The 24070-nt window shown below is 33.0% G+C and overlaps 2 protein-coding genes and 2 long non-coding RNA genes across 4 annotated transcripts; 2 read left to right on the top strand and 2 right to left on the bottom strand.

The window, feature by feature from the left end:
• The first annotated feature begins 5491 nt into the window (after nucleotides 1-5491).
• Nucleotides 5492-6084, top strand: LOC146906773 (uncharacterized). Its single transcript, XR_015020659.1, has 2 exons — nucleotides 5492-5657; nucleotides 5749-6084. It is a non-coding gene; the product is annotated as an uncharacterized LOC146906773 (long non-coding RNA).
• Nucleotides 6085-9092: 3008 nt separating this feature from the next.
• On the bottom strand, nucleotides 9093-12326 carry LOC146906772 (uncharacterized). Its single transcript, XM_085730855.1, has 2 exons — nucleotides 9755-12326; nucleotides 9093-9613 (listed from the first exon to the last, which is right to left on the bottom strand). Exons 1-2 carry the CDS (start codon nucleotides 12279-12281, stop codon nucleotides 9240-9242), a joined length of 2901 nt encoding a protein of 966 aa, XP_085586981.1. The 5' UTR covers nucleotides 12282-12326; the 3' UTR covers nucleotides 9093-9239.
• A 348-nt stretch (nucleotides 12327-12674) lies between these two features.
• Nucleotides 12675-13351, bottom strand: LOC146906771 (uncharacterized). Its single transcript, XM_085728952.1, has 2 exons — nucleotides 13260-13351; nucleotides 12675-13125 (listed from the first exon to the last, which is right to left on the bottom strand). The coding sequence occupies exons 1-2, from the start codon at nucleotides 13349-13351 to the stop codon at nucleotides 12675-12677; spliced, it is 543 nt and encodes a 180-aa protein (XP_085585078.1).
• Nucleotides 13352-18622: 5271 nt separating this feature from the next.
• Nucleotides 18623-20947, top strand: LOC146906770 (uncharacterized). Its single transcript, XR_015020660.1, has 2 exons — nucleotides 18623-18991; nucleotides 19138-20947. It is a non-coding gene; the product is annotated as an uncharacterized LOC146906770 (long non-coding RNA).
• The last annotated feature ends 3123 nt before the right edge of the window (nucleotides 20948-24070 follow it).

Below are 24070 nucleotides of genomic sequence, written 5' to 3'. Positions count from 1 at the left end.
CATTTCAAGACGGAAAAACGCTCCAAAAAGGGATGAAAACGGTAAAAGTTGCACAAGAGCTACTGCCTCATGTACCCCTGCGCATGAGACAGCATCCATGGCTGCCTCATGTGCCCTTGTTGTCATTCCATGCGCCCCACTCAGGGCTGGCCCTAGGCATAGGCCGGGAGTGCGGCGGCCTAGGGCCCATGCCCGTAGGGGGCCTTAATTTTTTTAATAGGGGGTGTATATTGCAAAACCAAGTAAAAAAGGTGGGGTGCATATAGTAATTCGTAACTAAAGGCCCAAAGCACAATCATTTTCTCGGCCCAACATGTAAAAAAACAGAAGAAAAAAAACGTGGAAATGCCCAAATAATGAGGAAAAAAAATTAAAAGGGCCCAACTATTAAAAACACACAAACAAAAACTCTTTTTGAGCAATTAGAAAGATAGATGAAAAAAAAACCTAAAAAGAAAAACCAAAAAATTCAAAATCAGAAATTCTCTCTCCAGGTGAATTGCTTTAGGTTTATGTTTTTTTTTCTTATTCCAAATCTCTTTGATAATGATTGTTTCAATTCTCTAATTGCTTCATGTGTTGAATTCTAATTATGTTTTTTTTTTCTTATTCCAATTCTCTTTGATAATGATTGTTTGAATTCTTTAATTGTTTCGGATGTTGAATTCTAAATTTCTAATTGAATGATTTATGTTTTTTCCAATTGAATTATTGATTTTTGTACACCAAAAGCATATAGCATGATTTGTACACCAAAAGCATATAGCATGATTTATGCTTCAAGAGTTCAAGTACTGTGCATAAAGACAGTACACGTGAATATCAATTGATATTTTTTAATTAAGTGTTGTACCCATAGACTACAGTACACATAATTTATGTAATTATGTTTCGAATTTTGTATTTTTTTTCCAATTCAATTCTTGATTTTTGCTTAATTGAGTGTTGATATTTTTTTATTCCAATTCAATTCTTGATTTTTGCTTAATTGAGTGTTGATATTTTTTATTTATTTTTGTTGCGCTTTTATTTTCAGGTGCTAAAACTTCAGTCTACTTTTAAGGTGTTATTGTTCTCTACTTCACTATTTCTATGGTTTTTTTTTTGTTCGTTTCTACTGGTTTCTATTGAGTATCTGATTTATTTTAAGATGTTGTCTAAAAAACATTTATTTGGTAGTGAAAAGCGGGAAAAAAAAACGAAATGAAAAGCTAATAAAATCACAACAAGGAGCTCTTGATAAATTTGTTTTCAAAAAGGTAGATACCCAAGAAAATGTTCCTAATGATGTGCCAAATTTTGAAAACAACAACAATGAAAATTTGGATCATGAAAATGAAAATGAGGAAATTGATGATAATTCAAATGTTCCTAACGATGTGTCAAATGCATAAAATATTGAAAATCTTGGTGATGATTCTTGTGATGATTGTATTATAGTGACTTGGGTGCTAGCATACCTGAGATGTCAACCACTATAACTAATACATGTCTCATGCATTCATCATTTATGAGAAGGAAAAAATTTATAATGTAATGCAAAGGGCCTTTTTTTCATACTATGCATAAGGCCCATAAAACTCTAGGAACGGCCCTGGCGCCACGCATGGCTGCGACCATAATCGTTGTTTGCTTGTTTTCCAAACTGGATTGGCGGAAAAATGCCAATTTTCTTCTATTAACCCTTAAGTAATGATGCACTATAAATAGAGACTTTTGCACACACTTTTATTCATTCAAAAGCTAGCAGTACAAAACAATGGTCAAACATCAGAGCTTCAAGGCAAAGGATTTCCCTGCCCTTCTTGTTCTCTCTGGGTATGTTTTTCTATTGTTTTGTAATGATGTATGTTTGAACCAAAATGGGTTTTGTACAATGCCTCTGATGTTTTGATGATAAAAAAGTATAAAAGAACAATTGGATACGCTAATATGTGTTCAAGTCTACAAGACCATAAAATTAAATTCATATTGTTAAATCAAGGTTTGGTTCTAAAAGAACAAGATTATGAACAGATATAAGAGAATTAGAAGCAAGTGAGAAACTGACGACTTGGAACAGACTCTGAAGAGGTCAAGCATCTAAAGGTCAGAAGACTCTCCGGATGTCAAGCCTCTGCAAGACACGTGAGCATCATAAGACTCTAACTAGTTTTGTCGTCTTCTGACGGAAGGTCACTATCAAATTTTGAATACTACAATTTGTCTCCTTCTAACCACGTGAAAACACAAACAAGAAATTTAAGGACAAAGAGAATGTAACAGATCATTATAAAAGAAGCAAAGGAATTTTGAAATACTATTCAACAATGGTAACCAAATCAAGAAATATTCCAGCATCTCTGATCAAGCTTCTCAAGGACTCAATTTGTTGCGTTGGCACTCTCCAATGTCTATTTGAATTTTCCCTATACAAGAACTTGAAGAAAGATAGAACAACACTATTACTAGTGCCCTTACTCTGTCCAAATCAATAGCGCACAAATACTTAACGAATTTCTCATAAACTTTAATATCTAAGAAATTCGAAAATCTCCGAGTCCATCTGAACTTTATTGTTTTACACCTCTGCTTTTATATCAAGTGTGATTATAGTGAAATCTCTTGAAAGTGCAATGGGACTGGACTACTCTTGGTTTCCCCCCCCCCCCCCCCCCCCCCTCTCTCTCTCTCTCTCTCTCTCTCTGTGTGTTTGTGTGTGTGTTTGATTTCATACCATTCAATTTAACTTTGTTTTAAACTCTAATTTGCTTTAGACTCTGAATAGTTTTCACAAACATTTAGAAAAAGTTTTCAAAAAGGCAACACAATTCAACCCCTCCTTCTTGTGTTTTTCTCACCACCGGTATAATTCAAGTGTCCGATTTAATTTTTATATGTCCCTTTATAATGCTTTATCAAACCAACGTTGAAACTAATCTCTAGGTGGATTATAGGATTGACAACCCTACTTTCGTACAAACAAGACAGTAGTAAATTGCTTATTTTCTCAATTAAATTCTCTTAATTGAATCTAAATATGTATTTAGGGTTTTGACTCATCTTAAGGGAACACTGCAATTATAATTTGTTAAATTGCGACGATGTAAAATTTAAACTTCCTGTTATACCACTAATAATGAACAGCATAAATCAAAAAACAAGTCACAAAACTAATAATGAACAGTATTAATTTGAACAAAGAAGGAATGAAGGATTCAAGGATACCATAATCGCTGTTATACCACTAAATCAAACCAACCTAATCTCGCATCGGGTAGGATAAATAAAATCATGTAACCACTTTATATCTTTTATTTACTTCTAATAAATTCCACTAATTGTTAAGTTGAACGACAATCTGTGTAGAGATGATAACTTACTACTTTATTACTTGTTTACAATTCACTTATCACCTTACATTCCACTTAACCACCTCATTCAGATTTTAACTTGAGCATTGGAGCGCTAACGCACTTGCATGTACCTTTCACTTCATTGATGATTTATTTCAACATTTAATTGATTTACCATCTCTCAACACTATTATCTATTTTCATCCTCGTGAGCTTAATTCAGTTGGTATGGACAATGTATGATATATGCAAGGTTCGGGGTTCGAATCCCGACCACCACAACAACAAAAAAACACTATAATATATTTTCTTTTGAGATCATGTCCCTTTTATTGTAAAAGACTTAAAATAATGTCAAAAATAAAGACTAAAAATAAGTGAAAATAATAATGAAAGGCCAGTAAAAAAAATTAAAGGTTCAATACGTTATCGATCCATCTAAATCTACCATATTTTATTTTTAATCCCTTAAGAAATTTCTACTAAATTTTGGTCTCCCTAAATTTTTTATTATCAATTTTAATCTCTGTTTTTTCACAAAATCTCCGTTGCATGTTGCAAGTGATTTTTTTATGACATCATTAATTAAACTTTAAAATATTGTTAGTTTAATAATTTAACTATTTAATATTTATTTCATTATCTATAACTTTAATTTGTATATTAAATTGTTAGATTAATGTTTAAATAATTAAGTTAATGATATAATTTAAGGCATTAACCTTGATTTGTCATGAAAAAGGTCACATGGAACATGTGACGTGAACTTTTATAAAAAAAATATGGACAAAAAATTTAGACAGACAAAAGTTTGAAAGAAAATTTTAAAATGATTAAAATTAAAAGTTTATATATTTAGAGGGATCGAAAACATATTTAACCAAAAAGATAAAAAATATGATACCAAGAATATTTTTATGTGTTATCTATACTAGTTAAGTGTGGTGATTAATTGAGTGATTTTTTTTAGCTGCAAAATGAATTAATGAAGAGGTGCAATTAATACGTAAACTACCATTTATAAAAAAAAAAAAAAAAACAAAATACTTAACCTACCAAATCTTTCAAACGGTTGTATGTCATATAATCATTAAACTATTCTAATGCTTTTTATTGAGAGAAAACAAAGAAAATTAGTCAAAAAGAGAAGTAATAGATCCGGATAATACCACTCCCGTTCCCACCCATTTCTTAGTACAGTACCACACCAATCTACTAAAGCTGCATCTATAAAACAAATGATCCTCCACCTATAGAGTCTCCGGACACCAAACACAATCCACATACGAACCACCACTAAGGATTACACTCTGTTAGATTCCCTCTAGTATGAAGTCTTCCAAGAAAAAGATGCCAAGAATAAGTTTGGACTTTATGCGGTGCAAAAAAATTGTCATTAAAGAGACAAACACGTCGACATATATAAGAGACAACATTTCATGATAAATTTGATCTTTAGAAGGTTTCCATGGCAACTCTGAAATACTAAAAACTATTTGATTGAAGGAAAAAGCATATAGATCAATTGAGTGTATTAAAGAGACAAACACAACACATCCATATATGTAAGAGGCATTTCATAATAAATCTAATTTTTGAAGCTTTCCAACTTCCAACTTGGGACACATACTTCCTCCATCCTAAATTATACTCCTTCCGTCTCTATATCTAAGCACTCTTTTGACTAAAAATTTGTTTTTAAATATAAACTCCATTTCAAATTACTAGATACATTTTTTTCCATAAACACACCCTTAATTAGTACTACTAAAGTCAAATTTAATACACATACAAACAAATGACAATTTGATAATATTAACACATAAAATAGACACATTAATTGCACTAACATCTTTCCTTAACAAATGTGAAAAATGAAAAGGGTCCTTACATACAAGGATGGAGGGAGTATGATGTTTCGAGATTCATATGTATTAAGAAATGTCATTAATTTTGTAAGAAAAAAAATATTATGAGTTATTTTACAAAATTGTCCTTAATAAATGACGTGAAAAAGATAAATTAAAGAATTGAAAGTAGAGATAGTAATAAATAGTTAAGGGTATAATAGAAAAAGTAACAATACTTCATTGAATTGTAAATCTACCTATAATTTGTAACAATTTTTTTAAAAGAGACTTATAATTTAGGTTGGAGGAGTACTAAACACGATTTAATTGAAGTATAAAGCACAATTTTTGTACATTGCAAAAATTATTTTGTATTTGTTACATGCAAAGAAGAAACATATGGCTCAACTTTTGAAGTTTGTTTATGCTATTCTTTTCTTGTTTTCCCTATGCCTTGCTGCAACCAAAGAAAGTAAGGCCTTTTTCTTATCCTTTACAAATTTTCGTTATTACATTCACGAACCCTTTTACTAACATTCTTTTATTTTCGTTTTACATGACAGAATTTCATTCTTGCGTTACTGCAAATGATTGTCCATATGATTTTTGTTCCCCTCCTAAATATGCAAAATGTGTTTATAATAGTTGTTATTGTGAAGATCAGGGCCGGCTATGATGGCGTACAAAGAAATCAACAATACATTGCCTCAAAATTTGTAGGGTTTAAAGTTTTAAGTTTTTTGGTCCTTTATGTGATAAAACCATAAAGTTTTTGAATAATTTCAAGAGTTCAACACCACTTTCTTTTTATGAGAGGCACAACATTTTTTGTGTATGATAGAAACTACCGGTAAATCTTTCAAAACACCTTATGTATGTATTTTCCGATTAGCACTTTATATCTCTTTGTAATTAGATTACATAGATGGATAGATAAAATTTATATGCTAAATTATGATAATTTAAAATCCTGAATGAGATTGACGAGTTAACTAATTTTTTATTTTTTTTAAGAAAAGCATGTTTATAAAGTATCTGTTAGTGCAATTCACTTTGCACTTTCATTAACTCACTTGATACAATTGATTCACTTTGATATCAAAGAAGAAGAAGAAGAAATAACATCAAAAGAGAGAAAGATTTTTGCAAGAAATTCTACGGAGAGAGATCGATGAAAGTGTTTGTGGAAATTCTCTTAAGTAGTAAAATCTCATTCATATATGCTTACTTCTTCCATGTCGTATCAAATTTTTGGCTAAGTTGATTGCTGAGATGTTATCAATTCTCAGACTCAAGGTTATCAAAATCGAGACTTTACTTCAAGTCGAAAGGGAGTAGCAAAATCGGGACTCGTAAAATCGCAATCAAAATCGAGGATTCTACCAAAACAAAAATAATGTTAAATATATGTTATAAATTGCATATAGTCATAAATGACTAAAGTTCAAAGTCCACAAAATAGATATACATAAATGTGGGGGAAGTGAAAGAATGAAAATTTTTGGGCTTTTGGGTATTTATAGAACAAGTCATAGATTCAAATCAGGTCAATTTACGAACTGGGTCAGAAAATTGACCCTTATCAAAAAATGAACAAAATCCTTCAAAATCCATCAAAATCCTGCGATTTTGAATGGATTTTACGATTTTGTGCGATTTTGATAGGATTTTGCCTGTTTTTGGGACTTTGCCATGGATTTGAGTCGTTGAAGCTACGCAAAGTCGCAAAAACCAGGATTTTGGGACTTAAGTCGCGTTTTTGATAACAATGCTCAGACTCACTCCTTCACATTTCTCAACACCAATTTAATCTATCAGATTCATTAACCAAACAGCTTGACAAGCACAAATAGATACAACTATATATTCAACCTCACATGAAGAGAGTGAAACCATTGGTTCTTTTCTTGAGCACCAAGGCACTGGTGCACCTCCTAATAAGAATATATAGCTTGTAGTAGATTTCATGTCATCTATGTCTCAACACCAATTTGATTTGTATATCGATTCAGTTTTCAATGTCAAACTTCTTCAAGATTTCTGCAACATACCTTCTTTGATGCATCAGTAAGTCTTTACTGCTTTTGTGAAACTCAATTCCAAGGAAATATGATATCTGACCAAGGTTTATCATATCAAATCACTAATCATATCCTTCTTACATTCACTTATGTGAGCTTCACTGTTTGTTGTTATCAATAGGTCATCAACATAGAGACACTAGATAATCACACCTTTACTAGCTCTTGAAACATATCTTATTGAATTATATCTTTCGATTCCTGATCTTTCACTTCAAAAACATGAAAAATAAATTCTATAACCCTCACCTTAAAACCGGTTTTGTAAGGTTGAGTTACGTCCATCCCAAATTCTAAAATGGTATCAAAGTCTATCCAAAATCTGTTGGCCTACCTGTTATCATGTTTCCACTACAGGTCCACTCAGGTCACGCTCTAGATGTCTAGCCTTGGGCGTGAGAGGTGTGTGTTAAAGAGTTTCACATTAGATGAGATATGACGTGAATATATGTATATAAGAGTGGGGGTAGCTTACCTTAAAATCCAATTTTGTAAGGTTGAGTTAGGCCCAACCCAAAATTCTAAGACTTACTACCAAATTTTGATGCTCACAAAAAAGGGAATCAATAGTTTATATCCAACTTTGAACTTTTTAACCAAAATTTTTGATAGGCCACCCCCTGGTTGTATCTCTTTGCTTTCAAAGGGTATATCTAATTTCAATTAGTTTAGGCCGGAAGGTTGTCAAAATCGAGATTTTGTTTTAGGTCGAAAGAGAAAAGCAAAATCGACAATTGTAAAATCGCAACTAAAATCGAAGGATTTTACTCAACTACTTTTGTAAAATCGCAATCAAAATCGATGGATTTTACCCAAAAAAATAATACTAAATATATGTTATAAATGGTATATAGTCGACTTAGTTTATAAGAAATCGTAAAATCGCAATCAAGATCGATGGATTTTTCCTATTTTGGGATTTTACTATAGATTTGAGTCGTTGAAGGTGAAGAAAGTCGCAAAATCCTGAATTTTAGGATTTAAGTCGGGATTTTGACAACGGGATGTAGGGTGCTAAAATTATAACATTCACATGTCGTCATTTTTTATGTTTTTTTGCTAAAATGCATATTACTTTATTATCTTAATTTTTAGTTCACATGAGACATTCATTACAAGATCATGCAAGACTACATCCTGCAATAGAAAATTTTCAAACCTTCTGCCCACAAAGTACAAATTTTCTATTTTAGTTCCTACAACATCATACAGATGGTAGAATTTAAATCCCAAGAATTATACTACCAAAGTATTTGTGCTTAAGCTCTTCTTCTTTTCCTTTATAGTACTGTTTTCTGTTTTCCATTGATCAAATTGATTTTGTTCTAAAGATATCCTTTTGAGCTAGTTAGTCTCTTTTCATCGTTTTCATTACTCGAGGTTACTATGTAAGGTTGTTGCAAATCCTTTTTCTTTATACACATCTCTGTCCCATCAATAGATGTAAAAAAAAATCATGTTGGTCCGTTTTTCTTCTATTTTTCTATCCTTAAATGATATCTCTATGTTGAAGTACATTTCAAATGTGTGAACACATATGATCAATCTTTAGGACTTTTTCAACTCCTTATCCACAAGTGATGCTTCTTAAGGGACCTTCAATAGAAAATTATTGATGATGCTTAACCTTTCTTGTGGAAATTGTCACTATATGATTAGATAAACTCTTAAAGTAGGACCTGATCATTTAAAATATTTCCGGCAAACTTAACTCATCACACATTAGCAACATTCTAAAATTATCAACTGACCAAATGATTGAAATATTCAAACCTCATAGGGTTTTAAAATAAATTTTAAATTAAAACAATATTAATACTAATATATAATTAAAATGACATGACATCTGACATTGAGAAACAATAAAAATAAAATAGCATTCCACACAAAAGAATTTAAAATGGTATACAAACTTATAAAACAAGAAAGAACATGTAGAACTCAAGCATGTTATTGTTTAGTAAGTTTATTCTTTAATCTATTTGTGTGTGTTTCTCTTTGGCAATATGAAACTCGTCTGTAGATGAATATGACATTGCAAGTTCGTTGGTGACCTGCTCCATGGTAGGGCGAGATTGTGAACTTTCAGTCAAGCAGGCAATTGCTATCCTTGCAATTGATACTAACTCGTTAACAAAATGATTCAACGGATGAGGGAGACGTTTATCCAACTTATCCATCAATGACATGTCATCGAGTTTGTAGCCCGCGATTTTCCACAAAGGTGATGGTGAGGTATTATAGTATACAAAACCTCCTGGGTGTCTTCCAAAGAGTATTTCCAATGCTAACACTCCGAAACTATATACATCACACTTCTCATACACTTTCATTGTGTATGCATATTCTGTGCCAAATCGAAAGATAATCATGTAAAGAATAGGTTTCAAAAAGAAACATGACATAAAGATAATTTGAATCAGTTACGTTCATTAGTCATTAGGACGGAAAGTTTACAAAACTGCTACATTAGATAAAGGGAATTAACCTGGAGCAGCATATCCAATGGTTCCTGCGAATGAGGTCCAATTGGTTGAATCAGGATTAAGAAGCTTAGCTATTCCAAAGTCAGAGACATGAGCTACATATTCCAAGTCTAGAAGTATATTCTTGCTTGATATATCTCGATGAACAATCGGAGGTGAGCAATGATGATGCATATAACATAAAGCATTAGCTACATCTTTAATGACATTCACCCTCTTATTCCAATCAAATTTGATTGCTTGATCATCATCTTTCAAAATGTTATCTACACTTCCATTGCCCATGAAATCATAAACCAAAAATGTGAATCGTGAATGCAAACAAAATCCATACAGCTTGACAATGTTACGATGTCGAATTTCTATCAGAGCTTGGACCTCACTTGTGAAAGATTTTAGGCTGGAATCTTTTTCATCTATTACTGAATGGAGTTTTTTCACAGCCACGACTTGACCTGTGTCTAACACTGCTTTGTAAACACTTCCCTGCCCTCCAACCCCGATGAGATGTTTATCATCAAAATCTTCTGTGGCTTCAATAATATTCTCATACACCATTTTTCCATCAAAACTCCATATGGTAAATAGATTTTGAGTATCAAATGTGTTCCTTCGAGCTAGGTATTGTATCGTGGTTGACTTTTTGCAGAGATGCGAGAATTTGAAACAAACTAATACTAATATTAGAGTTCCAATTGCAAGTGGTAAAACAATCAATAAGACTTTCTTATGATTATGAGATCTAGTACCGCTTGCTTTTGAGCAAGGCTCCAAGCCAGAAACATTACCACACAGTCTTGTATTATTTCTCAAAACTTCAATAGTAGCTTTATTGAAAGCTGGAATTTTTGGAACCGGACCCTCTAATTGGTTAAACGATATGTCAACCGATAACAAACTGAGCATATGATCAAAGTTCGATGGAATAAATCCAGAAAGGTTGTTATGTGATATATTAAATGACTCTAAGTATATCAGTTGAGCAAGCGTTGACGGTATTGTTCCGTTGAGAAAATTCCCACTAAGATCAAGACTTTGAAGGACTTTAAATTGGCCAAACTCAACAGGAATATTTCCTTTAAATTTGTTATGGCTCAAATTCATGTTCAATAATCTAGGAAAATATCCAAGTTGTTTTGTGATGAAGCCACTTAGATAATTTACGGCAAGATTTAAGGTCTCAAGTTTCTTTAGTGATGTTATTTGTACAGGAACGTTTCCTGAAAGACGGTTGTTGTGTATCAAGAGTTTGGACAATGAAGTCAAGTTACCTAACTCCTTTGGAATTTTTCCTGTGAGGTAATTTGAAGATAAGTCGAGCGCATATAAATTGGTTGCCTTGCCTAGTTCTGGTGGTATACCGCCAGATATGTTATTATTGGAGATGTTGAGGAACGTCAGGCTACGACATTTTCCCCAGTTCGGTGAAATGTGGCCATAAAATTTATTTTCACTCAACTGCATGTAGTACAAATTTGGATACACACCAAAGAAATCTGTTATATTTCCAGACAGTTGGTTTTGTTCAAGCCTAATTCTTACAATGCTTGAGCAATTCTTCAAACTCATTGGAACAGGACCAGTGAAATGGTTATCCAAAACAGCAAAGTATTTCAAGTTTCCACCAGTGCAAATATTGTGAGGGAGCTGACCATTGAAATTGTTATAAAATATTAGAAATGTTACCAAATTGGAAAGCTTGTTGATTTCTGTTGGAAGTGTCCCAGTGAGATGGTTTGAAAATATGAAAAGATTTTGTAAATTGCTCAAATTTCCTATTGTTGGTGGGAGTTTGCCTGATAAAGAGTTATTGGACAAATTAATTTCAACCAAATTTCTCATCATTCCAATTTCATGTGGAATGAAACCAGAAAGACTATTATCATTAAGCCTTAAATAGTTCATGTTGATCAATTTCCCAATTTCCACAGGAATATGGCCAGATAAATTGTTAAGTGAAAGAATTAAAATTTTTAGGTTCATTGACTTCCCAATCTCCTTAGGGATGTGGCCAAAAATTTGGTTCTTTGCTAAATTTAGATACATCAAGTTAGCCAACTTTCCTATCGAAAACGGGATATGCCCTGAGAGATCATTGTTACTAAGATCAAGATGGGATAGTTTCGACAACACATCGATATCGGGAGGAATACTTCCATTCAAGAAGTTGCCACTAAGATTAAGAGTGAGGATGTTTGAAAGTGATGAGAAGTTAAGAGTTTCAAGTGTACCTTTTAATCCCATATTTGTTAGATTTACATTGGTGACAAATACGAAATCTTCATCACATGTAATTCCCAGCCAGTTGCATGAATTGTTGCCATTCCATGAAGATAACAAAGCTTGGCTTTCTATTTCAAGGTTGCTTTTCCACTTCAACAAAGAACTTGCTTCTCTACTTTTTACATTGACGGTTGAAGAAGAAGAAGAAACATATGTAGAAGCTATTATGAATGCACAAAAACATATTGCAAGAAGCTTTATGGACTGAAAGGTTGAAAATAGGAATAGCATGGGTGAAGTCTTCATTCACTAGTTTGGATAGAAGATACTTGTGTTTTTAGCAATTGATATGAAATTCTTGTAATGTTGCATATATTTTAATAGATAACCAAAGTCAGCAACATAATAAAATATAGGTATTACACCGTTAGGTATACCATATGAATATGATAGATGAATTATTTTTTTTGGTTGCAAATATGATAGATCAATCAATCGAATAAATTAACATGATTTCTTCGTAATGTGCGTCACGAAAGTGGGAAGCAATTTCCATAGACATTTCTTGTATTACTTTTATATAAAAAAAAAAAATCAAAATGATATATATAAAGAAACAACGGACTATCTTCCCGGCACAAGATGTATCATAGAAGACACCCGAAAATTACAACAAACATTCAACAAAAAGAATCAAAATTAGCCAAGACCCGCACATAAGAAAGGGTTTTGGCACCAATTATGGAAGTTATAAGGAAAAACAACAAATTTAACCTTAAACCACCAAAAGGAGAGAAGTTTAACATTCTCCAGAAGCTGAACAGTAGAATTCTCTTGACCACAGAATAATCTATCATTTCTTTCCTTCCATATCACCCACCAGCTAGAAAACCAGATCAAATGCATGAGAGAACATCTTGATTTTGCAAAACCTGAAGTGGTACCAAACTGATAAAAATGATCCACAATGCGACATGGATCCGCTGAATAAACACCAAACCAATAACGAAAAAACTGCCAAATCTGGCCAAAAAGACGACATGATAAAAACAAATGTGACACTGATTCCCGTTGACCGCAGCCACTAACACACAGCTGAGCCTCACGAGGAATAATGCCTCTATGAATCAGGTTTATCTTAGAAGGCAATCTATTCAGAAAAATACGTCAAACAAACAGTTAGACCTTCAACAAGACATCCTTCCTCCATAATAGAGTCGTAGGGACATGCTCAGTGGGGTTGTCCTAGCAGTGAGCGTGCGATAGGCCCCACTAATTGTATACCCTGCAACAGGATCATGAGTCCATCTCCACACATCTTCAGTATCAACCTGTAGCGTAACCGTTAGCAACAAAATCCTACACTCCTCTACCATATCCTATTCCTTATCCAAACAGATTGACTCCCAATCAATCCAAGTAATTTTCCTATTCCTCACACCCACCCAAAAAAATGAATTAAAAGAGATTCAATAGAGGCGATGATACTTGAGGGAGCTTTGAAGAAGGAAATAACATAGACAAGGAGCAAGGTCAGAACAGCCTTAAGAAGAACAAGACGACCACCAAAAGAAAGATGTCTGCTTTTCCAACCGGACATGCAAGACTTAATACGATGAACAACAGGGTTCCAAAAAAATCAACAGGCAAAGATCGCCACCAACTGGAAGGCCCAGGTACAAATTAGGCAAACTGCTAACTTAACAATTCAAAACTGCCGCAACTTCAAGTAACCAAGTCTGGGAAACATTAAAAAAAATACCAAAATTGTTAGACCGGATCGGAACTTGAATTTGAATTCCTTCATTTGATTGTATGAGTTTCCGATGATTATTATTATTTCGTTTATCGGCGAATTAAAAATTGTAAATGAATGATGAGTGTAACAATACGAAATTATTATTGTCATAAATGAACATTAAGAGTATAATATATTCCGGGTATTGAAAACTATTAATTAATAAGGTTGGTAAAAAAAATGTTAATAAGGTGATAAATTGAAAAAATAAATTTATTTAATTGTCTTCAACCTTAAAACAACCATAAACTTAATTTGTGTGTTATTATATTTTTATCCGTTTTTCATTTGCATAGGTTTCCACCATATGAGATAATCACATTAGAGGTACTTTCAAGCATAGTTTTAAAAACCGGACCGGTGATCAACTCGGTCATCAGTTGAACCATGGGTCATTGGTTGAACCGCATGACTGAATCGGATTGAACCGAATGACTCGGTTATATGACTCAGTCTATATAAAAAATTTCTTTGTAATTGAATTATACTGAACCGACTGAATATTATCTCTATTTTATTTTATTTTTACAAATAGTGACCTTGATATTAAAAAAAAAAATTAACATAAAGGCATATTTTTTACAATATAAATAGAAACATCTTGATATCGGTGCCTTTGAATTTAGCTTCATATATTCTTTATGAGATATAATACATATTTAAATATACATTAAAAAATATTTCATTTTGCATCTACATCACAAATAAAAACAAATGTGCTAAAACAAATAATTTTTTGAATAAAGCTAACAAAAATAGTTTTTTTTTTACGTTAAAAGACAATTTCATTAACGAAAGTCTGGTAATAAATCCAATGTCAAGACTGCAGAAATACAAGGCGGATTTTCTTCTACCCATATGCAATCTAAATTCTTAAGAGCATATTTAGCTAAATAATGAACAGCTTAGTTGGCTTCACGCCTAACATGAAAAAAATTTAAATTACGAAAAATACCCTTAAAACTAATACAATCTCGAATAACAGAGCCAACATAGTTGGGAGATTGTTGGTGAGCATTCAACGCTAAAACCACATTAGAAGCATCTGATTCTGCAATAAGATTAAGAAAAGACATGTCTTTTGCAAATTCCAAACTCTTTCGCATAGTTAAAGCTTCTGCAACCTCTGAATCTGGTAATGAAAAGACTTGCCAGGAACTAGCACCAACGACAACACCTTCAATATCTCTCACCACAACACCAATACCCCACTTATCACCCTCTATCGGACCTGCTGCATCAACATTAAGCTTATAGAAACCATTAAAAGGAGGTGTCCAATGAACATCAGATATTGGCAAAATTGGACCTCCACTTAGTGTCTCCACCAACACTGTACTAGCACTCTTGAAATTCACAATAGATCTTTGTGTCTTTTGAACTGTGGCAGCCACATCAACATCAGTCCCCTCAAAACATTTCTTATTTCTAGCACACCATATCTCATAACACAAGGCCAAAAACATGGACTATAATATCCTCATCGACATCAATAATATTTTCCTCCAACCACTTATGAAAAAGAACATACGTGGAATCATGCAAATTAAATACCACACCTAAAGAGGAAGCAAACCATATCTGCTTTGACCAATGACATTCCATAAAGAGGTGTGAAATTGTCTCATTATGTTCCCCACAAAGAACACACAATGAATCGCTACTTAATCCAATACAAAACAGATCATTTTTTACTGGTAGTTTTAATATTTTTTACCGGTGGTTTTAACAAAAATAGTTGTAATCAAGTAAAATGTTTATATTAATATTTTCTATCTTATAAAAAAATATTTTGTATTGTATAGTTATTTTTGATAGTATTGTCCATTTTAATGACAAATTATTTTTTGGCACAACAAGTTTTACTTTTTTAGAGAGAATTGAGCACATAAGCTTGACAAAAAAAAATTATAATTAAATATATGTAACGGAAGTTGATGATGATATTGTCATTTTAATCCAACATTTGGATTAACATTAAGTAGAAGCATTCAATATCAAACAAGCAATCATATCGCAGATGGTGAAGCTAGAGCAATGCAGGTCTTGTGTCCCCAATTCAACACCCTGCGTTGCCATTTTTTAATACAAATGCGTTGCCATTTTTTAATACAAAATACAAATCATTTAATTAAATTCCTGCTTCATCATTAAACCGGTCCGGCTTGTTAAAACCGTTGGTTCGCCGGTTTTGGCCGAGTCACACCGGTTCACGCCGGTTTGAGAGCATGACAGATCTGTTAGTCAACTCGAACCGGTTCCCAATTGAACCGGTTCAACCGGCCGGTCCGGTCCAATTTTTAAAACTATGCTTTCAAGTATTAAATTGAGCACCTCTCCCAGTTAAGACTCAAACTTTAGTTTTTATGTTGTGGGAGTCTATTCCTTTCTGTCACACTTTTTTTTTGTGGTGGTCCGGGTTTGAATCCCGGACGTTGCATATTTTATGCATTGTCCATACCAACTGAGCTAAGCTCACGAGGACACCTTTTTGTCACACTTAATCCTATCATATGTTATTAAATGACAATCATTTAAAAATGAAAGATTACACAGTTGCAGTTTTTGCCTCTTTTTTATTGAGAAGTAATTTATGTATCGTTGTAAAATAAAAAGTTGGTTATGCATCTTTTGTACACTCTCTAATTCTCACTTTTTTATTGATTTAAATTATTGAGGGTATATATTTTGAAAATTGAACTCACACAAAATAGTAAGACATACATTGATTCCATCTAACAAAAGAGTGATTGCTAAAGAGAGTGTTCAAAAGTGAGTGTTGCTAGCATTCCTTTTATGCATAAGAGGAATGCTAGCAACACTCTCTTTATTTTGCCTGTATTTTTTAGTATAGACGTTTATCTCTATTTTAACTACTCTAGTGTTAAGTTTACAGGGAAATAAGCATATAGGATTAATACACCATCTTATCTATATTGTATTATATTACTAATCAAATGAGCTAGTTTATACGCTTAAAAAAATGTATATTTTACATTAAAAATTATACAATATTATAGCATATAATGACTATAATGGCTTGCAATTTGTATTTCATTTCATAATACATTTGTGTCCTTGCGATATTAGCTTAGTTGATAGAAACAATGCATAATATATGAAAAAACTGGAGTTTAAATCCTGACAAAAAAAAATTATATAGTTCCTTGAGGACAGTGGTTAACAATTTGTATTCTAGAATACAACAATAAATTAGTTAAAAGAAATGATAAAAACACAACTCATGAAAGTAGTCAAGACGCCATAGATTTTTAAAGTTTTCCGTTCACTTTTTTTCTGAAGCAAAAGTCTTAGTTTTTTCTTGCTGTCCAAGTAAAAGAGGACTTTTTTTGCTGTAGGAAGTAAAAATAGGACTCGGCACTTCATTTATTTTTTACAGAATTATTCTTCCGTTCTCGGTTACTTCTTGTGTGTCCTCCAAAATATCAGTTATACCGCGTTCAAATTATATAATCTAATATAAAAAATAACAATTCGAATTATATATTCTTAAATATGTCTATATATAAGAAGGATTCGAAACCCTCCCTTATTGTTGGGAAATAACCTCCATAATTTTCCTTCTCCATGAACTGAAAATAGACATTAGGGGAAATGTGAAATATAAGTGTAAAGACACAAAAAAGAATTTTAGCGTGGGAAACCTTCTCAATGTGAGAAAGGAAAAACCACGAACCCCTTGGGCCTCTTAAACTTCCACTATAATGATAATGGGAATACAACAACTTCACCCTTAGGTGAATTTCACTACAATATATCTCTCAATTTGTAAGGAACACTCTTATAATTAATTGGCTCACTATTTCTCTCACAAGGAAACTCTCTATGAGGAGGATCACCTTTCTCTTTTGAGCAAGGCTCTCTTTCTCTCTTGCTTTTGTTGTTCTTCTCTTGTGTGTTGCATGAGGGCGGACGCGAAGGCGGCAGCCCAGGGCACCATTATTTTAGGGGCATCAAAATTATTATTTTTAGTTACTAGTTAGTACTATATAAATATATTTCTTTTTAATTCACTTTGATTAATTCTATTGAATATTTTGCAACAAAAAATACAAGAAGAAAAATATTAGAAAAATTAAAAGGGCATAATTTATTGTTTCGCCCAGGGCACCAAAAATCTTAGGGTCGGCTCTGGTGTGTTGTGAATGCTTGTTCATGCTTCTATTTATAGGAGAAGCAAGCTAAAATTGCCTTACATGCATGAAGACACTTGTTGTTTGCCTTTCATGCAAAACACCAAGTGTCTCTTGCAATGCATGCACCACCATGTGTCTCTTGCAATGCACTACAACATGTGTTACTCATACATTACACCATGTGTACACCATGCACCTTGCTACGTGTCATCCCATGCAACCTTCCATTTTATCAAATATATGTTGGCTATCAACCACACATTGTGCTATTTTTTAAGTGAAGTTTGATATTTCATTACATTTCAACCTTTTTTAACAAGTAAACAAAAAGTTATTTCACATTTCTTCATTCACTTGTTCTTTAATTTGTTTTTTTCTTCATAACCGTTGATATGTTTCCCACGACAATAACAGGTCATAGGAGGAGTAATTGTAATATCCTGCGGAATTTTAAATAAACTGTCGTATCAGTTGAACATGTCAGAACAAAAATAATTTCTGAAGGGTTAATAATTATTGAGAAATGCGAAGGTATTCGATAAATATCTCACACCTTATCCCAACGGACTTGAGGAATTATATGGTTACGAGTTAAATGAGGTTAATTATGTGTTTTCCCTTGAAGGGAGTTTTAGTCATTTGGAACTTCAAATTTTTTTTTAAAATGGATGGAAGCTATTTTCTCTTCATTCATTCAACTCCTTTCTCTCACTAAGAAGCTAGATTTTTCTTCCCCTCTCTCCATTCCCAACCGCCCTTACTCCTCCTCCATACCCATCCTCCTTTTGTTCAATTTCTTCATGTAATCAACACACAAATTGCAAGCATGGGATCCTTAGACCACTATGGTTATCTTACAAGCACAAAATTTTTCCCTTCCTTCTCCATCTTAATTGAAACCTTCCCTCCATCTCTCTTTTGAGAAGTTTTCCAAAATCAAGCTTTTGGGAATTTGATTCTAATTTTAGACTAGGTGTGTACTCATGGTGAGTTATGAAGATGGTTAGGAGCAAGACACAAGAAGATAGGAGCTAGGGGTTTGATGCAAAAGTTGATACAAGGTGAGAATCCTAAATTAAAACTTGAGTTTGAATTGTTATAGAATGAAATGTTGATTAAGTTTAATGGGCATGTGAATTGTGTGAGAATGTTAGGATTTCTATGATAATTTTTATGTAGAGTAACTTGTTGATGATCATTGTTGAAGGTTTGTATGATAAGTGTAAGTTGACTCAATAGCTTAAGTGTGATTGCAAGAGCTGTTTGGATATGTTAGGATTGTTGGGGTAAGGATTAGGAGCTGAATTTGGGAAATGCTTGGTGAAACCCGTAATTGGGACAGGACTCCACTAAAACGGTAAGAACTCTCTCCTTGTTTGGATTTTCTTTGAGGATCGAAAAGAGGCAGAAGTTAAGAGCAATGGTTGATGCTCAATCATTGCTTATTTGTTCAAGGATTCATAATAGAATGAGGTGAGTTCCTTAGCCAGTAAACCTTCCATTTTGAGTAGTATAATTGTGCCACATGAATGATTCATTTGAATAGAAATTATGAGATAGTTAGTATGATTATTTCATAAGTAGTTACCCTTACTAGTTATTCTAAAATCTCTTGTATGTTAATATGTGTGTTTATGTTGGTATGAATATTGGAGGAAAATGCTAGGCAAGGCATTTGATATATATACTTATACAAATGGTTTGAAAGAAAATTTAAAATGCGAACCTTGCCTTGGTTATTAGAATTAGCTACAAATCTCTTATTGATTGAAAGAAATACTTACCATGAATAAATTTAGCCATTGTTCGGCTAGAGTTTGAAATGCTCATATTTTTCAATTATGTGATCAAAAATATTTTTCGAATCCTCCATCATAGATACAAACATAAACATACACATATTGACATAAAAGTTATGTTTAAAGTGAATTAGCTATGAAATAACTCATGGGTACGCTACTAGTTCGGGTAAGCTACCATTGCAGGAATATGACCTTTATATCATTAATTTCAAGTTAGAGACGGAAATTATTTATAGCATATCTTGATTTAGAAAGTCGAGGCCAGTTAGAATTAGATATGAATCAGAACCTATCAAATATAGGTACTATGTAACATGTCAGATAGTGATATATTCAAACAGTAATATATCCTAAGAATAGTATGTTTATAAGAAAATCAATTAAGTTAAGTAATGACTCTCTAACTCCCCATTAGTAGTGGAGTTGGGGTCATTTCATAATTATAAGAAATCAGTTAAGTCGTGACCCTCTAACTCCCCGTTAGTAGTGGAGTTAACTCCCCGTTAGTAGTAGAGTTGTGGTTCCCCATTAGTAGTGGACAGGCATTCAGTCCTGCACGACGATAAGAGGAGTCCGGTGTTAGCCTCAGATAGGAATTTCAACGGTTATGTCATGGGAATAAATTCCGACGTTACTCCACTCGGGTTTATTCCGTAAAACGAACTCAGATAATATTGTTTGTTCAATGCTAACTCCTAACATAAATATGAAAATTAACATGTTTATGATTACGATTTTGTATATGAATAAGATTATGATATTATGATACAATCATGATAGTATTTTAGACATTGATCCTAGTTATTCCCCGATCACTCAGTTATGCATGATGAACTGCATAAACCCAAAATGGGTTCAGTTTAGAAACAAATGGTGATCTTACGTTCCCCGAGATTTCCTACAGCCTAGGATAGGTGGAACTCACTGAGACATCCTGTCTCACCCCAATCCCTTTTCTTTTATTTCAGAACCACAGGTAGTTCGCATGCAGGGCAGTTCGCGACGAAGTGAGTAGAAGAGGCTGGGCAGCTTATGATTACTCATCTTGCACTTGTATATGACTTGTTATATGTGTATATTTTGTACACGTCAGTGATACTATTTTCAATGGAATAAGGCGAGTAATTCTATAAATTGTTCAGAAATTTTTATATTATTGTAATTTTAATGTATCCAGTACTAAGTTTAACGCACATGCTAAATATTCTAGATAAATTTAGTATGGGTGTTACAATTTGGTATCAGAGCAGGTCGATTTAGATCGTGCCTTGGGTCATTAGAATTCAATAAAATGTAGTGGGACCATTGAGTTCCGGATATTATTCTAAATGTCATATCTAGTTGAGCCTAATCAACTCGATCTAGTATATGACAGTTAGAACAAATGTTTGAGAGCTGAATTGGACCTAGGAGGAATGAAGCGTACGAAGAATGAAAGTCAGGCTGTCAGGTTATATTGCAAGTTATGGTAAGGATGTATTCGACGCCAAATGGTGGCTGGTAAACTCGGAAGCTGAAGATTCTTCAACGACATAAGGGAAATGTTAAGATTACGATGGAGTAATCTGATATTGTCAAACAACACTTTTATGTGGATCTCGGAGAATTAAGAGACTCAGGGATGATTTTAACCTTAACAGGGGCTGCAGTATAAGAAGTATGATGTAAGGTATGAAAAAATAATTCTGAGTGGGAATTTGAGACTGCATGTTTAGCAAGAGGAAAATTATTAGACGATTAACAAAATTTATAAGTTAGCTTTGAGGAGAAGTTGAGGATGTAAGAAACAAAGATGACCCCTCTACGGAGTGGACAATGCAAACTAGATAAACTATGTCGGACTAGCCACATTCCACGAATCTTAAGTGCCAGATTTATGAATCAGGAAGTGAAGGTGCTATGCGGCCTAAGAGTCAAGAAGGATGAATAAATAGTAGTGGAAGGATCTTTTATGGGTCAAGTACGATTTAGATGTATTCTTATTAACAAGAATTGTAGAGAAGTTAAGCTAACGGGAGTTGTACACGAAGAAATTGAATTAGACCCCCCGTATCTATCACGAGTTATTAAGTTATTCTTCGAACTAAGAAATACAAGTTTAGAAGTAAGTGGAATGAGATCTCGGTAATGGTCAGAGACAAGATGCAACTCATCGATTGAAACGAAAAATTAAAATTGAATAATAAGTTGCCAAGGTACAGTGAACTAATGGACGAATGATGTCAAGCTTTTACAACAAAATGTTGAGGACAAGAATGTCTTAACGCATGAATATAGTAGGTTGATGTGTTAAGGAGTAATTAGGACTTTGGATTGAGAATTATTTCAAGGTTTTGTTATATGGAAGATTGGCAATGCGAAGAAGTTAAGAACGAAGTAAAGTATTAAGAAGCTAAATATTTCCATTCGATGATTTTTCTTATGCAATTGTTCTAAAAACCAAAACCATGACTTTGTCGACTAGAATGATTTTGGGAGTCGAAGTTATCTCAGGAGATTGTAAGTGTAACTATCATTACAGACAAGAACAAAATAAATGGATATAAGCCTCAAACCATCAAGTATGTTTTAGTATATAAATGATGTGAATGTGGGAATCATTCAAGGAATACTTTGCAAGAACAAGTATATAGTATATGTTTATGGAAAGGTGAAATACTTGTAAATAGTCCACTAATGATATACGTCAGTGCTCGAAACAGCAAGAAGTGTGAAGTTAGCATCTCTGTGAATAACATGTAAACTTTGAAGGATGATTAAGAATTAGTATGCTCAACAAAGGTAAGTTAATAAATCAGAGTGGCGCAGGGAAAAATTAATCAGTAAAGAAGTAACGAATTGTGTAAAAAAAACTCTAAGAGTTTTAAAATAAGATATTCATGGAAATCTTAAGAGACGAATTAAAGAATTTTCCAAACCACAAAATTCAGAGATAATGAGAATCAAAGTAGTCGAAGAGAACATGGTAACTTGGAATCGACTCTAGTATGGTAACTTGGTTAAATGGTTCAGTAATTTCTAAGTATGGACCTGAAGTATCAGTTTAGTTAGAAAAGAGTTGCGTCCGAGGTGACAAATATGAATGAGGTATCCTGAGGATTTTACCTTAGACTCGGAGTATCGTTTCAAAAATATCAAGTATAGTAGCAAGTGACTGAGTGGGGAGATACTACTCGGAACAAGATTGGTAATTCTTTACACAAATTTTAGTTATGACATTCAGAGGGTTTAAATTCGATATTCTGGAGGTGAAGAAAAGAATGTGGTCATACAAGTTGGAAAATCATCTGCGAGATACGGTATGTAACTATATCAATTCAAGTTATGAATATGGAGTTAACGAAAGGATTGGGATAATATGTTCCCTATACTAACAGTCGGGATAATATCATTCAGGAATGAAATGTATATTTTGAAAAGATAAGTTCAAGAGAAGATCCATGATAATAGATTCTACTAATTCTGATACGATCAAGGTGTAATTTGATTGAATTAAGAATGCTGAAATCCTTTCAGAAAAGAAGAAAAGATTGGATGACTGGAAATATATATCACGCATTAAGCCATCAATTATACTACCTTATGTATTGTGTACTCGTCAGACAGTGCACTACTAATCAGATAAGAATTATATTTAATGTACTCGCCAGTTAGTACATTTAGATATAACTTATGGATTGTACTTGTCAGTTAGTACTTCCATCAGCTGTTTGAGGTAGTACCATGTTTAAATTCATTCCATAAAAGAACATAACAATATCAAAAGCAATACCTCCTATTTATATGTTGAATAATGGAGAAAGTTGAAACAGTTCTTACATTCGTTGGAATAAACTTAACGTCAGATATTGTTATGCGTAGGGACGATCTTATACAGAATATGGTATGATCATTGATATAAGACCTCGTTATGTGGAGCATAGTTTAGAAATAAAATTTTATTCGAATCATTCATAGTATGAAGGACCACTCAAAAGTTGGATTCGTTCAAGAAAAGGTAAAAATCGACGAAGTCAATAAAAGTGTTACTTCAATAAGCGTATGAGATTTTTCCATAGCTCAATGAAAGTAAACAAGTATTAGTAAACTAAGACAGATTTATAAGGGGTACGTGGAACCAGGAAATTATTCAAGGGATATCAAACGCATCAGTTAGCTTTGCTTTCCACTATGTTCAGAATGTATAATGTATTCCACAACTCACATCTAAGGAAGTTATTATCAAATCTTTTCAGCCTATGAGATTGGAGAACATGTTCTGAAATCAGTTTTTGACAAGAAATCTTTTGGATAACTTGAAAAATCTTTTCAAGTTAGTTGTATTTTTATGGTTATGTA

Source organism: Medicago sativa, chromosome 7 (assembly GCF_051527215.1).
Source record: "Medicago sativa cultivar Bolivia chromosome 7, Bolivia_mono, whole genome shotgun sequence".
In the NCBI taxonomy this organism is placed as follows: domain Eukaryota; kingdom Viridiplantae; phylum Streptophyta; class Magnoliopsida; order Fabales; family Fabaceae; genus Medicago; species Medicago sativa.
Note: the sequence above shows the minus strand (reverse complement) of the source record. Positions and strands in the feature narration are given on the sequence as shown.